Source organism: Perca fluviatilis, chromosome 2 (genome assembly GCF_010015445.1).
Source record: "Perca fluviatilis chromosome 2, GENO_Pfluv_1.0, whole genome shotgun sequence".
NCBI lineage: Eukaryota > Metazoa > Chordata > Actinopteri > Perciformes > Percidae > Perca > Perca fluviatilis.
In genome coordinates, this window is record NC_053113.1 from 1,594,315 (window position 1) to 1,616,073 (window position 21,759).

General features: G+C 39.6%; 1 protein-coding gene across 1 annotated transcript; it reads right to left on the reverse strand.

Annotated features, from left to right (window-relative positions):
* Window positions 1–1,883: 1,883 nt before the first annotated feature.
* Window positions 1,884–19,928, reverse strand: LOC120544633 (zinc finger protein 664-like). Its single transcript, XM_039778532.1, has 6 exons — window positions 19,813–19,928; window positions 15,604–15,756; window positions 6,967–7,163; window positions 6,501–6,669; window positions 3,020–3,044; window positions 1,884–2,908 (listed from the first exon to the last, which is right to left on the reverse strand). Exons 2-6 carry the CDS (start codon window positions 15,694–15,696, stop codon window positions 2,178–2,180), a joined length of 1,215 nt encoding a protein of 404 aa, XP_039634466.1. The 5' UTR covers window positions 15,697–15,756; window positions 19,813–19,928; the 3' UTR covers window positions 1,884–2,177.
* Window positions 19,929–21,759: the final 1,831 nt, after the last annotated feature.

Below are 21,759 nucleotides of genomic sequence, written 5' to 3' on the forward strand. Positions count from 1 at the left end.
AATGAGAAGGTGTGTCCAAATTTTTGCCTGTACTGTATATATGAATTATAATTTGAATTTCCAACTTATTTTGAAGCGGTTTACTACAAATGCCAGACATGTATTTATAATACAGGATACGTGACAGTCTGCTGATTTAAGCCTTGATACAATTTAAACAGGTGAGTTATAGAAACAGTTGTTATGAAGTGTGAAATTAACTTCATAGACCAAAACTGTTTTTTTGTACCAGGCTGTAAACATTTATATATTTCTGATGTAAAGTCTGGATTTTTACACATGGGGGTCTATGGGGAATGACATCGTTTTCAGCATCTTACTGAGATATTAATAATCACTCAAATAAGACATTCATAACCTGACACAAGCTAGCATTAACTCAATTCAGTATCAGTACAGTCACTTAACTTACTGTTAGCTTAAAAGAAGGATTAATGTTACCTTTTGTGATATTAAATTCAACACTTTAGTAATAGTATAATATTGTAAAACACATTTTTCATCCGTGAAATGTTATTCCATGTTGCTTAGTTTAGCATTTCTTTCACATGAACATCCAAAAGCAGTACAACTATCTTTTTCTGAGTCTTTAAGATCAGTTGTCTGTCCCAAGATGGCGGCGGCACAGACGCAGTTTAAACACATTAACTGTTCAAGTCATTTTTTAAGCAGCAATGTTCTGATTAAAGCTTTTGTCGTCTTAAGTGACAATAAATTGAATATTTCAGCAATTTGACATCACCTTAGTAAACAGTGATGGGGATTTTTGTAATTTGTATTTACAAGGTGATGAATTAAGAACAACAAATACTTCTTCGTTGCAGCATTAGTTAAAAAGCACTAGCAGTTGAACCCTGAACTCAGAATATTTTATTACAGGAAAACAAACAAATTTTGAGTGGAATAAATCCCTTCAAAGGGAGGGAGTGTAATGTGTAGTCCTAGCCAGGATAACATCCATGCTGTTCAGAAGATAAAGTTACTGCTGGTCAGCCTTCAATGTGGAGAGAAGATCAGAAAATAACAACACAGCTATCAGGGCATGAGGAGGAGGCAGGAGGAAACAGCTTGGCTCTGAAACAGGGCTCTAGAGTGCGACCAAAATTTGTAAGGGTGCGACTAAGATTTTTCCTAGGTCGCACCGGTGCACCTAACGTCCTCGTATCCGCTGCCTCTCCACAAACGAAGCAATGTCGTTTATATGGATATGTTTAATGTTGCGTTACATGACCCATTCCTTCTGTAAAGCCGTGCCTGTGTTTGGATTTGGAACTCTCCTCCGAGCAGCCCCCATTCATTCACACACCGGCCGGCTCACCTGCAACATGGAGAGACACAGCGCCGCTGGTCCAAACTCCCGACATTTGTCTACAGTTTTAATTGTTATTAACACAGCTGTATATTGTTAAGTACGAGAGGGAAACCTGTATTGGTACCAGTGTTTTCGCTGATAACTCTGTTATTGCAGCCGCCACGGTGAAAAACACATTAGAAGTTATTAAATGCAACTAACTTCAGTTGGTTGAGTAATAGCGTGTGAGACGGAGCCTGCTGGACCTGGGCGAGAGATGTGAGTTGTTTTTGTAAGAGTTCCGCCTTTATTTTTTAAGATTTCGGCCTTTATTTTGATAGGAAAGCTGAAGATATGAAAGGGGAGAGAGGGGGGGGAATAACATGCAGGAAAGGGACGCAGGTCGGAGTCGAACCTCTATATTTACCAACTGAACTATCCGGGCGTCCTCTTTCTCTTTTAATCAGTCTGTTATTGTTGTTGAAAACAAGTGAAGGAGCTTTCTCAGAGATTATATATATATATATATATATATTTTTTTTTTTTTTTATATATCCTAGGCTATTTATTTCAGATAACTTTCTAAATGTGTTGCAGCTGTATATTTTCAAACTGTTAAAGAAGCCCTGTCTTTGCGTTTTATTTTAATCACAGTCTGTTTTAATAAAAGAGCTTGTGAAAAATGGCTTTGACTTAAAACTGAACATTTAGCCCACTTGGTAAAAAAATACAGAGCTATATATCGTGTATGCCAATTCAGCGTTAACGGCGACGCAAGGAAAAATTTGGGTGCGCCTAAATTGTGTGCTGGTGCATCTAAATAAAAAAGTTAGGCGCACCAGTGCAACAAAGGCAAAACGTTAGCCTGGAGCCCTGAGAAACATGTTCACAACGAGGGAGTGTGAACGCGCTGGTGAGATTTAAGGTTACTATTCTGAGAAAAAGTTTTTCCACATTGTTCACACCAGTACGGCTTCTCTCCAGTGTGAACGCGCTGGTGTTTTTTAAGGTCACTACTCTGAGAAAAAGTTTTTCCACAGAGATCACAGCTGTAAGGCTTCTCTCCAGTGTGAACACGTCGGTGGGCTTGTAAGCTATTTAACCGTGTGAATGCTGCCCCGCATTGTTCACAGCTGTAGGGTTTATCTCCAGTGTGAACACGTCTGTGGATTTCTAGGCTACCACTCCTAGAAAAGGTTTTACCACATAGATCACAGCTGTAAGGCTTCTCTCCAGTGTGAACAAGTCGGTGGGATTGGAAGTTATTTAACCCTGTGAATGCTGCCCCGCATTGTTCACAGCGGTACGGCTTCTCGCCAGTGTGAACACGTCTGTGGATTTCTAGGCTACCACTCTGAGAAAAGTTTTTACCACATAGATCACAGCTGTAAGGCTTTTCTTCAGTGTGAATGCGTTGATGTATTTTTAGGGTACTCTTTTGTGTGAAAGCCGCCCCACATAGATCACAGCTGTAAGGCTTTTCTTTAGTGTGAATGCGTTGATGTACTTTTAGCTTACTCTTTTCTGTGAAAGCCGCCCCACATTGATCACAGCTGTAAGGCTTCTCTCCAGTGTGAATGCGTTGATGTATTTTTAGGGTACTCTGTCGTGTGAAAGCTGCCCCACATTGTTCACAGCTGTGTAGATTGTTTCCAGTGTGAACTCTCTGATGAATCTTTAAATATCCAGATCTTGTGAAGGATTTGTCACAGTGTTGACAGTGGTGACGTTTGTGTCCCTCTCCTCTCCGTTTCTATAGCAACAGACAAACAGAGAGAAAGAGAGTTAGTGAATAACGTTCTTTAAACCCTGGACTTGCTCTCACTCACAATTTTCACTCTTCATACAATAATTTATGACAAAATGAAGTTAAATATGTGCCCATTGCAGACATGTTATTATGGAAGCAAATGTACTTTTCATAAATTTAATAAGTTCAGAAATATTCTACATTTTTCAGGCAAGTGTCCCCATTCAAATGATTGGCAATTTAAAAACTAAAACATTTGCAAACTCAGTTTTACTTTCAGTTAGAAATTCCATGGTAACTTTAAAATAACACAAACCTTTCATACATTCTGGGTATTTTTCATCCTTTAAATCCCATTCAAACCTTTTGAAATACATACATTCATTTGATGTCAAAATAAAAGGTAAAGTTCTTCTGAGGCCTTTAGTACGAAGCAAGATTTGGCGTTAACGAGCTAACTTCAGGTTCAACCCAGGATTTTCTGTACCACGAAGGTGGATTAGTTGTTATCGGGTTCAATCGCCGTGGTAACTTGTGCTGCACACCTAACCTGGTCGGGAGCAGGTTAAGTTGGAGATCATAGATCAACCGGTGTAAAAGCACCGCCTACTGACCAATCAATACTCGGTTGATAACGGCGTCACCGTTCTTCGAAGATCAGGCGGAGCTTGTTGCACACAGAAAGAGAGGGAGGGAGAGAGAGAGAGAGAGAGATAGAGAGAGAGGTGTGCACTCATAAAAGTTAAAACATTCAGAGACCGACAACAATATAGTATATTATATATATTTTAATGGGAGGGAATTACATATCGGCTATTTGTCGGCTTCTTGAGCCGTGTGTCGCCAATGCGCACATCGGTTTGAATTATGTTTTTATGTTTTATTTGCTCTCACGATCGCTTCCCACTGCCAGGGTTGCAACTGCAATAATAGGCTAAAGAAACGACAGTTTATGAAAGCAAAAGTGTAATTATGGTCAGATCTTGGTCCTGACTGATGGGGAAGTGATATTAATAAGAGTAGTTTACATATCTACAGCGTCGGCAATTTTTTTTTGCCAGCTTTCCTTCCTGTTTAAGGAAGCAGCAACTGTATTGCTTTTTCCCTGTAAAACCGATTCTGTGTTCTTCATATTTATGTAGAATTATAATTTGCTCTTCTTATTTGAAACATGCGGCTGTGGTAAACGTTTGCGATTGGTCATGCTGATGCTAACACCGCCTCTTTTATGTGAACGCACATGCCGCTGGATTGGGAAACCCTGAGTTGATTGAACTAGTTGTTAACCACCGTCGTGATACAGGTTATGCGGGACCGCGGTTGTTAGGTTAGGTGAAGCCGGATAACTGAAAGAGATCCAGGGCATGTTGATCTTGCTTCGTAGTACAGGCCTCTGGTTGCAGACATGTTACTATGGAAGCCATCGGGCTCTTCTCAGTGTTCCCCACAGGTTGAGAGTTTACTGGTGTTGGTGTGTGGCGCAGGATGTGACGGCACGGTGCATGATGGCTAGGTTTAGTAATAATGGGTTCAGTTATAAACTAGTCAAACGAAGGTGAAAACAATGACTACACAACATTATCAGATAACCTAGCAAGAAAAAACTATTTACATATTAAACAAATTAGACTATAAGATGAAACAGATACAGATGAAAATATTGTGACACTATGCGGCATCTGACACTATTTCAGGTTAGTTATTACGGCAGCACGATATGAGGAAATTATGTGAAATGTCGTAACGTTGTTGAATATCGCGATGATATAACTTGTGATGAATAAACAGATATTAAAATGTAGCCTACTCAGTTCTGCTACTTTCAGTATTTTGCTAAAAAACAATGACGAAAAAGTTTAGCCATGATGTGCTTTGCTTTGTAACATTTGTTTTTTTTGCCAAATGTTAACAGTTCAGCAGATAAAATACCCATAATACTATACTCCATACAGAAAATGACATGTTATTGTTACTCTCAACACTGTTTCCTCCTAACTTCAGTTAAATCACATAAGACAAGGAATATCTAAAGTAAATGATTGTTCATTTTGTTGGATAGATCTTTGTTCATTTTTTGTAAGTGTATTAATCCGTGTTTTGGGGTTCCTAAACATAGCCTACTGTTCTGTACTATACATGTCCTGTTGCAATCATTAAGTTCTCATCTGAGCATATTTCTGTCATTCAAACAACTCTGAGTTGTAGTTTAAAACTTTTACAGACAATTTAATAAAATTAAGAATTTTTGTTTGGTCTTGGGTCCATAAATAAAGTTAATGGATACAGGCACAGAGAACTAAAGGCTCGGTTATCAACCATTAGCTCTGATTAGCGGTTAGCTCCGGTTAGCTAGCTCCGTTATAAAGACATGAAGTGGAGGAGCCTGCCACAGAGAGGGGTAACAACCAGACTCTGATAAATGATGTTCAGGGAGCTTTCACAGCAGCATGGCCCTGTTGTTACTACTAACAATAGCCTCTCTGAGCACGAGCAACGTTGACGTTGTCATGCATGTGGCACACAACTTTGCAAGGGGGAGGGGCTGGAGGCAGCTGGTCTGTGTGCGCTGTAAAAAATTCACCGTTGTTTGGAAGGATTTTATATACCTAAAAGTACCAAAGTAGAACCAATGTATTGCAAACTCTGCTTCTATCCTCAGTAGTGTGGACGTGAGGTAACCACCCAGGCTTACAAAAATGGATTGTTGACAAGTAACCAAATGGCTCAGAATTACATGAAATTAAGTCAAGTGTTGTTAAAGTGGTATTGCACAACAGTAGAATTTTTGAATCCAGGATAAAGCGAGGCTTGACCTAGTCTGATCAGAGGATCCTGGAGAGAATAGGTCTAGTCAGGCTCAGGAGGAGAGACTAGGTTGAGTCAGGCTCAGGAGGAGAGACTAGGTCGAGTCAGGCTGATATAATTTGGATAGATGCGAGCTCACGGCTTTCCTCAACAGACCACAAGGTTGATCACAGATTTACTGATGCTAAAATGGAGAATACACATTGTTCATACTTTACACAGAGTGAGCAGCAGCTTCTTGTGGAAGTATGATAACGTGAAACATTTAATGAAACCGCGAGAGAAAGCGAGGCAGACGATCTCGGACCGACTGAATGTGTAAGCAGCCTAAAAATATACATTAACTGACCACTGCTCTGAACTGAAACATAATCATACCATTCAAGGATTAGGTTACTAATCATTTGCACAATTTACTTGAAACGGGTAAACGTTGTGGTGCATTCAAAGTTATTGTAAAATACCCTTTTCTCATCTGTTTTTGTCATTTAACAGCAATTTACTGGTGAAATAAGTTATTATCGTTATGTTATTATTAGATTTTTTATAAATAATTTAAATTCCTCTCTTTTTTCTGCTGTAATAAAATTCATTAATATTGAGAGTACATTTCTGGGACTCTTCAGTCTGGAGTAACCTCTTTCCTTTGCTCACCTCCTCCTTCTTCCTCTTGCTCCCTCCCTCTGAGTCTCCCGAGGCCTCACTGGCAACTTTCCTCTTGCCCTCCTCCTTCTTCTCCTCCTTCTCCTTGTGTTTCTGCATGTACTCGGTGATAAGGTCGGGGCAGTCCAGGTTGTCTTGCGGCTCCCATGTGTTATCCTCACTGGAAAGGTGAGGGCAGACAGAAGAAAATCTCCTCCTTTGTCTTTAGAAAGTACATTCTCACTCTAATTGCTAATTTGTATTATTCCTTTTTTCTATTGTCATTTTGTAAGGTTATTTGCGGTTCTGCAACTTAGTGTCAAAAGACTTTCAATTTTGAGGGCATGATACAATGCCGAAATATATGCTGTAGATTATTTGCAATTTGTAAATGAACAAGAGATTATATATATATATATATATATATATATATATATATATCTCAGGACCAAGAACACCATTATAGACTCAAACTTACTTTAAGAAGCCCTTCCATTTCAGCAGAAACTCTACTCTTCCCTTAAACACTCTGCGGTCCAACACCTTCTCCACCACATACTCCTCCTCTTCCTCCTTCACTGCTGCTGCAGGAGGTGCTGCAGGTTGCTCCTCCTCCTTGGCCTTCTCGTCCTTCTTTCCTGCTACGGTCGCCAGCTTGACGTCTGCTGAGGGCGACTTTGGTAGACCCAAGGGGGAAACATGCAGAGATAATGATACAAGGGTTAGAATAACTAATGGGAGTTGTGAGTGAATTATAGTTTACCATGTTTTACTATATTCAAATGTTCCGTTTGAATGGAGAAAATGCAAGGGCTGATGGGGTGACCAATCCATAGGACTTCTGAGTGTGAAGTATCTCCTGCATTACAACTGAAATAACTACTAAAATGTAAGCCACAAAAGTCATTAACTGGAGCTACAAGCTACATGCACAGTAGCTTCAATCAACGACAGTTCATTTACCAGAAAATCACCAGATGTTCCTCGTCTTCCAAAACTCAGTTCGTTTAGGAAAACAACAACAAACTTTGAGTTAGCAAGCTACACGCTGAAAATGGCAAGTTTAGAACAACGTTTTGATCGTGCAACCAGGCAGGCCTGGTTTCTTCTTTCTGGGAATAATTGTAAAGATTTACAAAGAATATGTTTAACGTTATGCCATTTTATATCTAACTGGGATGTATTGGGACCGATGAAGTAATGTTACACAGGGTGATACACTGGTAAGAGCAAATTACATTTAGCCATGTATGCAGCTCATTTATATAGCTCACTTTACCGTATTGTGTGAATAGTTAACTTCATTTTATATTACATGTGGCTAGGGTTGTGTACCGTTCACATTTTTATCGGTGCCGGTACCGAAACCTGAAATTTGGTTCTAGTACCCTACAGTACATCTTTTTGGTACTTTCCCTTTGTAATCACAAAAAAAAATAATTTCAGTTTCAAACCTATTTATTCTAGAGTATGTTCACTCCATCTTACCTCTGTGTGTGTGTGTGTGTGTGTGTGTGTTTTAAAGCTGAGCCCTGCTCTCTGTCAACATGCAGATGGCGTTTCTTCTATCGGGGTGAAAATGTTCCACCTAAACAAGTTCCTTCCTGAGACTATTTTGCAGAGCCAAAGTTGTTGCGTCTGGAGCTTAGCGCTTTGCCCAAGACTATTGTGATTGGTTTACAAAAATACAAACAAACCAAAGTGTTTTTTTCTCCTATCCCACAATGTCTGAGTAAGCACATGTGTGAGACCGCGCGTTGATGTGTCTGAACAAAGGAACAAACTATTCTAAACCGTTCTGGAACCAGACGTGAAAAAGTCGAGCCTCCGAAGAAGCAAGCAGCGATAGAGGAAATCAACGGCATTAAGAGGTTGCTTGACTTTCTCTCTGAAGAGATTACCACTGTCAGGCTGCAGCAAAAATCCATTTTAGACCTGGTTGCGGAAGTAAAGGCTCTCCAGCTTCAAAATGAAGAGAAGGAAAAGAGACTTGCCTTCCTAGAGGCCCGAGTGGCTGATCTAGAGCAGTAGCCTACACGAGAATGAAATATGTTATTGTATCGGGGCTCAAAATAAAACCTCAGTCGTACGCACAGGCAGTAACAGTGACCACTGACCACGATCGGGAGCCCGGGGGGGGGTCGGTTTCTGACTCCGTGGAGCATCAAGTAGCAGCCTTTCTACAGTCCAAGGGCATCTGATTGGACTGTAACACCATTGAGGCTTGTCACCCTCTGCCCCAGAGAAATAACAGCAACGAACCAGCCATTGCACTACTGAAACAAGGAAGGAAGTTGAAGGGAACAGACGTCTACATGAATGAATATCTCACCAAACCAAATACTGATATCGCCTGGAAAGCACGATCCTTGAAGAAGTAGAAGAAAACACAATCTATATGGTCCACAAACTGCAAAATCCTTATGAACTAAACAGAACACCAGAGGAGGCGAAAGTGATGGTGATCAAAGACACAACGGAACTGGGCAAGTTTCAATGTGGAGCAAAATGGATTATGAGGTAATTAGAAACACAAGTAAATAAACTCACTTCAAACATGACACACTGAAAATAATCATTCATCTAGGCTTAAATCTGGAGATGACCGTTACCTATAACCCTACTGCTTGCAGATTATGATAAACTGGAAAACATTTTAATACACTAAACATAATTCACAAGACATTGAACGTGATATCGACCCAGAAAATAATTTCTTCTTTAACATCAATGACCACTGCAGCTATTACACCAATGATCAGTACAAGACAATCAACATATAATTAACTATTCAAGGAGTGGATGGAAGAAATGTTCACAATGTCAAATCAAAAGGTCATGTTCATCTGTGGGGATTTTAATATAGATCTGCTTAATCCAAATAACCAGAAACCAAATGAAGATTTTATAAACACAATGTACAGCTTAAGCCTCTATCCAAAAATTACTAGACCCAGCAGGATTACATCTCACTGTGCCACTGTAATTGACAACATATTTACGAATATTACAGAAAATAATACAATAAGTGGATTACTGATTAGTGACATCAGCAACCATCTACCAGTGTTTACAGTTTTTGGTAATGACTATAAGAAGGTAAAGCAGGAGATTAAATTTGAGTACATACGAGTACGGACATAAGTGGCAATAAATGCTTTAAAAAATTAATTATTAAATAAAAATTGGGAAAAGGTGTATAATGAAGAAAACATTGAAAAAAAATATATGACATTCTTAGGGGTATAAACTTGCTGTATGATAAAAAAAAAACACTGTCCATTTAAACAAATCAATAGAAAACTTAAAAGATGTAGAAACAAAGTATAAGAAATATAAAAAATACGCTAACTAGTATTATGAGAAATTGTAGTAAAGAACATTATAGCAAACTACTAGATATTAATAAAAACAATATTAAAAAGGTGCTCTAAGCGATGTTGGGTGACGTCACTTCTTGTTGACATTCAAAATATTGTCAAACAAAACAAGGCTAGTTCGCCCCTCCCTCCTCCTCATCCCGTCCCCTCCCCCTCGTGCTTCCTGAAACAGTCATGAACGTGAATTGTGGAAGTAGCTTACATGCTAACGCTGCTGCGGCGATGGCTCAACCAACGCGCACTAACTAAATCCTTCTTGTCTGTTATAGGTTGGAACACTGTTATGTTTGGTGGTGCCAGTTGGCGCAGTTTGTTTTTGTTGGCATTTGTGGAGCCTGGGCTGTCTACAGAGACCGTGTTTTTTTACAGTGTGTTCAGGGGACAGACAGCTAGCAGATAGTGAGGAGATGTTTTTTACAGTGTGTTCAGGGGACAGGCAGCTAGCAGATAGTGAGGAGATGTTTTTTACAGTGTGTTCAGGGGACAGGCAGCTTGCACATAGTGAGTTAAAAAACACGTGGCATCGCTTGGAGCAACTTTAAAAAGGTTTATGGAATACATTAAATAGTGTTATTGGTGATGGTTCTAAACAAGTTAATTATCACCATCACTTTATCAATGATATTCAATATTAATAATATGGATGATGTAGTAAATGGCTTCAATAATTACTTAGTAAATGTTGGACCAAAACTGGCAGAACAAATCCCCGAGTCTTCTGACGAGAAGAATGTTGTTTTCATTGATAATAATCCTACTCAATGTTTCTTTCAACAGTGGAAGAGCGGGGAATTAGAGAGATTGTTTATGAATGTAAAAACAAAATTTCAACTGACTAATGATATTGACATGAGAATAATGAAAAAAGTAATTGGGAAGTGGAAATCACTAACGCATATCTGCAATTTATCATTTCAAACTGGTAAATTAAGGTAATTAAGTAAATTGCAGGCATGAAAACGGGTCAGGGGTGAAAAAGGTGAGAAGGATATTACCCCTCTAGGGGGGGCCGGGGGCATGCTCCCCCGGCAGAACATTTTAAATATTCCATATTTTAAAGCATCAATCTGATGCATTTTTTGCCAACCAACAGTGTAATATTTCAATATGCCCTCATTAAAGTTAATTTGACTGGCAAAACAGTTAAAGTCCTTCTGACATAACACAATAATAAAAGTCATAACTTTTAAAAGACTAAAAAGTTTTGGATCAATTTTTACTTCTTCCAACCATATGTTAAAGTAAGAGTCAATGTGGATTTAAATATTGCAATAATATCATAATCCTACAATGAATCATTGTAAAAACTAAACTTTACTACTTTGGCCAGGTCATCATAAAAAAAGAAGTGAATTAGTACATTCAGGATTTTGTCCATGTTGATATTAGCTGCTTTATTTACATTTATTAAAAACGTTGCATTGTTTATCTTTTCATATAGCTAGACGTCAGATAGCTTTTACAAATCATGTTCCGCTATGAACGTGCACACACGTATTGTTTGTATCACGGTCGGTCAGTAAAGGAACAGTCGCGGTCTTAACGGTAGCCGTCATTGCCGGTAACGTACTTGTATGACAGAGTGCATGGAACAAAGCTTTGTGACTAGCATCTAATAACTAGCAACCCCCGTCTTACTGCGGCTGCCATCCAAAACATGCGCTGCAGAAGCGCCCAGCTCCCTCAGTTTGAGGCACCAAGTGCTAAACGGCTTCCCGTCTCCACTCTTTTCCTCTTGTCCTCTATTAATGCCCAGCGCCATTTATTTTAACTACTTTCTCAACTAAAGCTGCCTGTATCTACATGCTCCAAGTTTGATAAACTTTGCCTCTATTTTTTAGCCGCGTTAACACGGAGAACACACCAGCACTGCACGCTGACATTTCGGTAAAGACCCGCCCTACTTTGCATCTGATTGGCTAGAACTCGTTTCATTGGTTGGTGGAAGTTCGATGATTGGTTAAATCCATAGACAGTATGGTTAAATCCAGGCATCAAAACAAATCCCATGTGGACTTTTCAATTACGGCAGAAATCAGGCAACAGGCCCGCGTACTTAGGGGTGTTCCCCCTCTCCCCCCTTAAACATTTTATCATTGAATCTACACGATTCACGTAGGTCACCTATTTTGGTTTCAAAACGGTGAATTTCGCCGAAAGGTGAGTGATTTTAAAGTCTGAAAATGAAAATAGCAAAAGTCAAACCACTGTACAAAACTGGCAACACCACTTCACAAATTACAGGCCTGTTTTCCTGGCTTCCTCAAAAACTCTTTGTTGGCAGGCAAAAAAAGAAAATCATCAATAAAAACAACATGCTAAATGAGAGTCAATACGGATTCAGACCCATATGACCCATATGTCATAAACATGGCCTAGGCTTTGATGTGTAGGGGGTAGGTGACCAGCAGAGACAAAGAAGAGTTCAGGGGGTACGATATGGTTAGAAGTTTACCCCCAAAGAGTGTGTTTCCTACAGACAGTGTTTGCATGAGAGGTTTTTAGAGATGTTTGTTCAGGCGTTAATCAGGAAGGACACAACATGAAGGAGGGGTGTCTCCCAACCCATTTGGAGAATGAAAAACTTCTGCCATCCTGGGGTGCATAAAGCCCCCACCCATTCTGAAGACACAGAGGAAGGATTTCACCCAGAGAGAATAGGGCCCCGTCCACACGTACCCAAACGATCTTTTTTTTACCCGTCTTCCCTGGATTCGTTTCAAGAATAGTTGCGTCCAAACGAATCCACTTGTAAATGACTCAATACGCTACATCATATGTCAGGCCTATAGGCGGCGCTGTTTCTGCTACAGAAATTCACCAAAAAACGGAGAAGAAGAGCATAGTCACTTCCCATCATAACATGACTAGCTAGATTATCATTTTCTCTTAATACATCCGTGGACTATAATAACTTTCACCACTGCTCATTTTATAAAGGCCGCCGCAAGAAAATGTGTCTTTGTTTACGTTGTATAATGTGCTGTTGGATTGCTTTTTATTTTGCATGATTGCGGCGCGCTAGCAGCGAGCTAACGTTAGCGCGCTAACGTTCGCTAGCTCTAACATCGGCAGTCAAACAAACATGAATGATCCATGAATGATGTCTTTTTAATAATCTATACGTTTTTCTTGCAGTAGCCTTTCTACAATAAGCCGTGGTAAAAGTTACTATAATCCGTTCAAGGAGTTGATAAGCAGACAGATTAGCTAGCTAGGTATAAGTTGTCTACTTCCACTTTACGAACAGATAGCCATAGCCAACGTTATCGTTACTTCGCTGCTGGAGCGGTCAGCTACTTTAGCGATGTTTAACGTTGGCTACATAACGTTAGCAATATATCTTGTGAAGAAAGGTCAGGGAGTAGAGACACAGTATTTAGATGAAGTGAGCTGGTTTGACCATGGAGATGGGATATGCTCGCTTAGCTTCACCGCAGTTGTGTGCGTCAGCGGCCGTGGGAGAGGGTGTAAAAGAGGGGTGTGGCGATGACATCATTGATACGGATCCGTATTTACCATCCATACGAAGCCAAACGAGAGCCGTTTTTGGATTTTTTCACCCTGAGACCTGGTTTCAAAAAAGTGCGTTTTCAGGCAGTGCGTTTGCAGGATTCATCTGGACGGTCAGCCCAAACTATGCAAAACATGTGCGTTTGCACAAAAAAACGTTTCCGTGTGTACGGCCCCTAAAAAGGAGTGTAACTCTTCTAACATTGCACACAGACTGGTGGACACAACGAGGTGTCGGTTGTGTTGCCCATATGTAGTACTCCATGTGTTTTTGTATGTTTAAAATGCTGTTACTAAAGAAATGTTAACTTTAATCTATCGTCTCTGTAAATTATTCCTGTCTACTGGTTAAGCTATCATTCAAAACGAATACGCTTAAAGGGGATAGTTTAGAGTGAAAGGCAACTGGAATCAGAATCTGGAGCCTAAGTACCTGGGGATTCCAAATCTTATTTTATCCCTTTTTCACTGCACAGAATAAATCTCCATGGTAACTTATCTGCCTCTGCTTTCATGAAACCAAGTCAAGGATTAATACATCCAGGATACCTGGGAAATCCCTGCCTAATCCACTATCTAGGTTTGTGAAACATCCCTCTGTTACTTTAGAGTGGTTGTTGTGTCCAGGGGGCTATTGCACATAACCAGGATAAGGGGTTAAGCCGGGATATTCCTGTTATCCTGGATGAATTTAGCCTTGACTCGGTTGCACAAAAGCAGAGGCACCTAAGTTACCATAGAGAGTTATTCTGTACAGTTAGCCTGCTCCTGAACAGGCTAACAGACAGGATTTATTCATCCTGGAGCCTTTTCTGTTCACTCAGCACTGGTTTTACCTTATTGTTATCAGCCTGCATTAAAATACAACAGGTACATATTGCTATTCATTTAACTACTGTTATTATTTAAAGTTGTGACCATTATCCTTCATAATTATTCATGAGCCAGTCATTGTTACTGTTATATTGCTGTATGAATGGGAGTGTTCACCACCCCTAGTGGAATCAGAGGTGTAGGTCTGGAATGGCTGAAGAGCTACATCAAAAATAGGAGTCAGTATGTACAAGTGGGCAATGCCATGTCCAAGCTAGTTAACATCATGTGTGGCGTGCCACAGGGTTCGATAGCTGGACCACAATTATTCATTATGTATATAAACAATATTTGTAAAGTGTCCAATATATTGAAATGTGTCATTTTCGCAGATAATACTTACATTTTTTGTTCAGACGACTGTTTACAAAAGCTAATGGACAAGATAACAGTAGAACTAGGTGGTTTTGGAAATCGCAAAACACATGTAACAGCTCAGGTAGGCTTAAGGATAGAAACTGTTGAGTTAGAGAGAGTATATCAAAATACCTTTTTAGGGGTAATAATAGATCACAAACTCAGTTGGAAACCACAAGTAAACCATGTAAGATCCCAAATTTCCAGAGGCATTGGGGTGTTGAGCAAAGTCAGACACTTTCTTAACCACAGATCTATGAACTCTCTCTACAGCACGCTGATTCTACCTTATTTAATGTACTGTGTTGAGATTTGGGGTAATGCCTGTAAAACCACTCTACAGACAGTGTGTGCACAGTTTAGAAAAGAGCAATACGAATTCTGAATAATGTTGCCTTCAATTATGATACTAATTCATTATTTCTTAAAGGAATACGCCACTGTTTGTTGAAATTGGGTTATTCACTGTCTCTTCTATATTTATATAGGTGGGCAAACGCATTTTTGTCTCAGTGCATGCATGCATTGTCTTAGTTGTAGAAAATTGATCTTCATGAGTAACATGATCTTCTGCTCACTTTTAAGGCAAAGAGTACAACGGTTAATTTCTGCAAATGATTAGTAGCCTGATCCTTGAATGGTATGATTATGACGGTTTCAGTTCAGAGCAGTGGTCAGTTAATGTATATTTTTAGGCTGCTTACACATTCAGTTGGTCCGTGATCGTCTGCCTCGCTTTCTCTCGCTTTTCATTACAGCGGCCGTGTTTCTTCTTTACAATTAATGTGTTCTATCTGAATTACATCAGCCTAACTCAACCTAGTCTCTCCTCCTCAGCCTGACTCCACCTAGTCTCTCCTCCTCAGCCTGACTTGGCCTTCGTGAAACGCACCAAGCCAGGCTGCACAGATTAGACTAGGTCAAGCCTCTCTTTATCAGTTATCCTGGATTTATAAATTCTACTTTTGTGCGATACCCCCCTGAACACTGACCTGAACATGGCTGGTATCAGAGTCCCAGTCTGCTGCTTGTCTTCTGGGGACCTTGTTGCTCCGCTGCTCCTGGTTCTGGTTGTCCTCCTCCATTCCTCTCTTGTCCTGAAATCCAGCAGATGTCCACTGGGGCTGCTGGACTCACTCTGGATTCTGTTCAGTACAAATCAAAGCACGCAGAGATATTCAGGAGCTGCTGTCTCCTCTCCTTTTCCTCACATCCACACACAACTAAAACAACAGTCGGCAAACTCAAAGCAGCGGCTGGAAAACTGTTCCATTTCCTTCCTCGCTACACAATGAACTCAGAGTAGTTTGGAGAAAACAACATTATATTAAACTGTGAATAAATCTAAACAACTGCACAACATTAAACATTTTTTAGATTAAATTCACTCAGAGCATTTCAGGAAAAAGGAAACTCAATAAAAAGTGATTTTGCCGACACTAGATATCAGTCGAAAGCTACACACAAGGCCTATATCTTCCCGGTTCAGGTGGGAACGCGATCTGACCCAAACACAGGAAGTGGACCAAAACCAGAGCATTTACTAGCCTGCAGTTTCAACCTTTCCCACAGTTTACAGACTTAAATATCTGGTTTAAGGGATGAGAACTTTCAGATCCATATGTAATGTGTGTGCAGGTTAGTTCCAGTGGTGTAGTCTACGTGATACGCAGGAATACGCAGTACACCCACTAAGAAAGCTCCAGGATTTCCATATACAGGGCTCCACACTAACTTTTTGCCTTGGTTGCACTGGTGCGCCTAACTTTTTTTATTTAGGTGCACCAGCACAAAATTTAGGTGCACCCAAATTTTTCCTCGCATCGCCGTAACGCTGAATGGCGATACACAATATATAGCTCTGTATTTTTTTACAAAGTGGGCTAAATGTTCAGTTTTAAGTCAAAGCCACTTTTCTCTTTTATTTTTTAAGCTCTTTTATTAAAACAGATTGTGATTAAAATAAAATGCAAAGACAGGGTTTTCTTTACCAGTTTGAAAATATACAGCTGCAACACATGTAAATGAAAGTTATCTAAAATAAATAGCCTGAGAAAGCTCCTTCATAAGCTTTCAACAACAATAACAGACTGATTAAAAGAGAGAGAGGACGCCCGGATAGCTCAGTTGGTAAATATAGAGGTTTGACTCCGACCTGCAGCCCTTTCCTATATGACAGGCATGAAAACGGGTCAGGGGTGAAAAAGGTGAGAAGGATATTACCCCTCTAGGAGGGTCCGGGGGCATGCCCCCCGGAAGAAATTTTTAAATATTCCATATTTTAAAGCATCAATCTGATGCATTTTGAGATGCATTTTTTGCCAACCAACAGTGTAATATTTCAATATGCACTCATTAAAGTTAATTTGACTGGCAAAACAGTTAAAGTCCTTCTGACATTACACAATAATAAAAGTCATAATTTTTAAAGACTAAAAAGTTTTGGATACATTTGTACTTCTTCCAACCATATATTAAATAAAGAGTCAATGTGGATTTACATATTGCAATAATATCATAATCCTAAAATGAATCATTGTGAAAACTAAAATTTACTACTTTGGCCAGGTCATCATCAAAAAAGCAAATTAGTACATTCTTTATTTTGTCCATGCTGATATTAGCTGCTTTATTTACAATTATTAAAAACGTGGCATTGTTTATCTTTTCATATAGCTAGAAGTCTAAACTCTGGGACAAGGCCGTTATGTTTAAATACCTGCCATGCTGATTCCAAACAGACAGCTTTATCAAGGCAGTTTGGGCTTCAGATAGCTTTTACAAATCATGATCCGCTATGAACGTGCACACACGTATTGTTTGTATCACGGTCGGTCAGTAAAGGAACAGTCGCAGTCTTAACGGTAGCGGTCGTTGCCGGTAACGTACTCGTATGACAGAGTGCACGGACCGAAGCTTTGTGACCAGCATCTAATGACTAGCTAGCCCTGTCCAGCGTCTTCCTTGAACATGCGCTGCAGAAGGTTGGTGGAAGTTCGATGATTGGTCAAATCCATAGACAGTATGGTTTTTTTTTTTGGTTTTTTTATTTCTTTATTTGATCAGGGACAATGCACAAAAAACATTATTCTATAAAAGAAGAGATGTCATGTGCCAGGTTATAGCAGAAAATGCTAATTTCCACCCGCAGTCCCTGGACAGGTTGATGTTATACTTACAGAAATTCATAAAATACATACACAATAATACATGAAAGCATTACTTCACTCACATCATAAAAACACTCTCCACTTCAGGAATCTATCACTCACTCACTCACAGTTTACATCATTCATATCACAGTCATTCAGTGCGTACAAATTTGCTTTGATAATAACCACTGTTTGGTCAGGCGTGTAAAAGTACTATAATTTGTGCATGAAATAATTTCGTTTGGAAGAGTGTTCCAAAGGCTTGCTGCTTTATAAGAAAACGATTGTTGACCATATGTGGTTCTACGTCTTGGAACGCTGCACTCTCCTCTGACTGTCGACCGTGTGGCTCTAGAGATTCTCTCCGAATTCAATGTGACAAATTTTCTCAAAGGGGGAGCAGCGATATTATGAATAATTTTAAATAGAGCAGAAATGTGATTATATTTATATATTAAATCCAGCGCATTAAAAAAAATCCCATGAGGACTTTTTAATTTATTTATTTTTCTAAAATAGTCATACGGCAGGCCGCTGCCGCAACTACTTACCTCTTAAACATTTTCTCATCAAATCTACACGTAGGTCACCTATTTTGGTTTCAAAACGGCGAATTTCGTGATTTTCATGTCTGTACATGTCATCCCCCCACTCTCTCTCCCCTTTCATGTCTTCAGCTTTCCTATCAAAATAAAGGCCGAAATCTTAAAAAAAAAAAAAGAACGACCGAAAGACAGGGGGAGTGCGATGGACTGAAGCGTATGCTAGGCTACTCAGAGAGTGACGGCTGGCTCATTAGCGGCGTTACACCCGTCTTGTGTAGGTTATGAAATGTCTGTATCGTCACTGCGCTGCATTTTTATGAACTATGATCCAGCATGCTCCGTCACGCGATTACTCGACGAACTGAAGTTAGTTTAATAATGTGTTTTTCGCCGTGGCGGCCGCAGTAACAGAGTTACCAGCGGAAACACTGGTACCAATACAGGTTTCCCTCTCATACTTAATATACAGCTGTGTTAATAACAATTAAAACTGTAGACAAATGTCTGGAGTTTGGACCGGCGGCGCTGTGTCTCTCCATGTTGCAGGTGAGCCGGCCGGTGTGTGAGTGAATGGGGGCGGGGCTGCTCGGAGGAGAGATCCAAATCCAAACACAGGCACGTCTTTCCAGAAGGAATGGGTCATGTAACGCAACATTCAACCATATCCATATAAACAACATCGCTCCGTTAGTGGAGAGGCAGCGGATGCGAGGACGTTAGGTGCACCGGTGCGACCTAGGAAAAATCTTAGTCGCACCCTTATAAATTTTGGTCGCATTTGCGACCAAATTGGTCGCACTCTCGAGCCCTGATATACCCACTTAAAAATGCCCAATGACACGCAACAACATACTTTCCATTATATTTTTTATATATTTTGAATTGTCATCTGTTATTTTCTTCTTAGCATAGGCTAAATAAAGGTATTTCCACCATAAACTGGTGCATTAAACCGTATCCAAAAGCAACAAAAATGCAGTTGCTGACGCTGAAAACTTCCCTGGGGGAGGACACCCAGACCCCCACCCTCTGGACTGCTTCCACCACGTGACGCTGCTCCCATTGTTCACCTTCCTCTAAAATATTAGAAACACTAAAGCAGAACCAGAAAAGCCAACACGGTAGAAATGTAGTGGAGCTTCATTATTTCGGAGAGTTTCCCTCTGATATTCTGTCCAATCAACAAGCGACTGCTTCCACCACGTGACGTGTGTTTCCACTGTTTGCTGCGTTTGATAAAGTGCAGTGTGACGCAAACCGAACCAAATGAAAAATGCAACAATGTTACAACTTCAGCCCCGAATCTCACCGAGCCCACCGAACTACAGAGGAGCAACTAACGGAGCAGACTGTTGCTCAGCAACGGACGTTCTGTTTACCTGAATCTTAGCAACAACAGAATGGGAAGCTAACGCATGCGCAGCTCTGGCTTCTATTCGCTTTGATAGCCGTGTAAAAGAACAGTTATTAAAGTGTTTACCTGAGTGTGTGTGTGTGGGTTTACCTGGAGCTCTGTCTTCTTAAAACCGTTCTTATACTGTCTATGTTTAAAACTCACTAATAAACAACACAACTATCCCGCCGCCAGCCCGAGATCACAGTGAAACAACGAGACTTCCGGTTTCCTTTCAAGTCAGGGTTTTTCAGATTAAAGTTTAAAATGAAAGAAGGCCGCCACCTGGAGGTCAGGAGGGGAACAACAGATACACATTCAGTTCATTAATCAGTTAGTGGTGGACTGGAACTGAGGACATTTACTCAAGTACTGGATTTAACTCGCGGTACTTGTACTTTACTTGAGTATTAAATCATGTACAGCACTGAAATAATAAAAACAATTTGTAAGTATAAAGATAAATAACTAAATATAATGTAAGCATTTAAATGTATGTTTCCACATGACTCCATTTAAATAAAATAGCAATTTCATGATTATTAAACACACTTCATTAATAGTTGAAAAAAACATATATATCAACTGTTCCAACAACAATCCCCACTCTGGTTTGGTTGAAATAAACCCTTAATTCACCCATTTACATGTGGAAATATGCTGGCTCTATACACGCTAAAAGTCCTGATTATCGACATGGATTCTGGTGGAGTTTGGTGATGGTGATTTCGGGGCTGTTTCATGTTAAACTTAAAGGATCTTACTCTTTAACTAAAAGCTCTATCTCTGTAGGGATCCTTTCCATAATGTTGTCAGACACTTAGAATAATAATCTGAGTCTGTCAGCGGCAACAACATAACTTTTAGTGGATGGAAACTTTACCTTTTAATTAGGAGTTTAAACACAGACACAACAGGAAGAATAAATCCATCAAATCAAGTCACAAATAATAAGCATGTGGCCTTGTTTTATTTCATTCATTTTGCATTTAGTTGTTCCACATTCCCAGACATTTAAAACAATTCAGTCATTGAGGTTATTCTACAAGTCAGATGAATAAATCAGCTGTTTACTATCTGACCTGGTCTGTTTCCTGCTGCTCCATCATTCTTTAGTGTCCTCTGGAAACATTTTGCTTTCTATTTTCTGACTTTGTATGACATCATCAGTGTCTTTGCTTTCAGTCTGAACACACCTCAACAGATTTAAAACCACATTCAGTCACAGAAGATACAAACAGGGAAGATAACATGTCAGAAGAAGATTATTAAATGAAAGGTTGACACTTCTCTCTCTCTCTTCTCTCTCTCTCTGTCTCTCTCTCTCTAACAACAGAATGAACAGATGATACACAGAGTGTTGTGAATATGTTACATTTCACATTAAATTCTATGAGGAGAACTCTGAAGAAAGTCGTTTTTACCCATATATTCATGGCATACATGCAGTATGAGAAACTGTTATACCTCAAATATATTAACCAACACTATTACCGTAATGTATTGATAAGAGCGTTATCCAAAAATTATATTTAACACACAGATATATATTTTGGGAGGAAGACAGTGTTACAATTTATGACACGTATGCCAGTTCACTTGTGTGTAATGATGGAGACGATGAACAGAGCCGGACTCATGTATGGAATAAATAACGATATAAAACAGACACTCGGCTTATACTTTCACATCAAGTTCAAGTCAGTTAACTTAACACCCCCCCATCCGTTATTTTCATAAATCACACCCTGCTCACACAATTTATACTTTTAAATCCTCAATTCAAACTACAAAGTAAAATGAAATTAGATTTTATAATAATATTAATCCTTAGAGTTTTGGGACAAAGAGTCTATGAACATGAAGGATTGTTTGTTCCACAATGACAAAACTATCATATCTGCAGAGGGTCAGTTACTGGCTTGTAAGAGAACTAAAATCCAAACTTTAAGAGTCTGACTGGCCAACAGGAATAAAAGACGGGAAAAGATGAGACAGCCATTAGGCAGAAAGGTTTGAACCCTAGTGCTAACAAAGCAGAAGTGTAATGGGAAAATT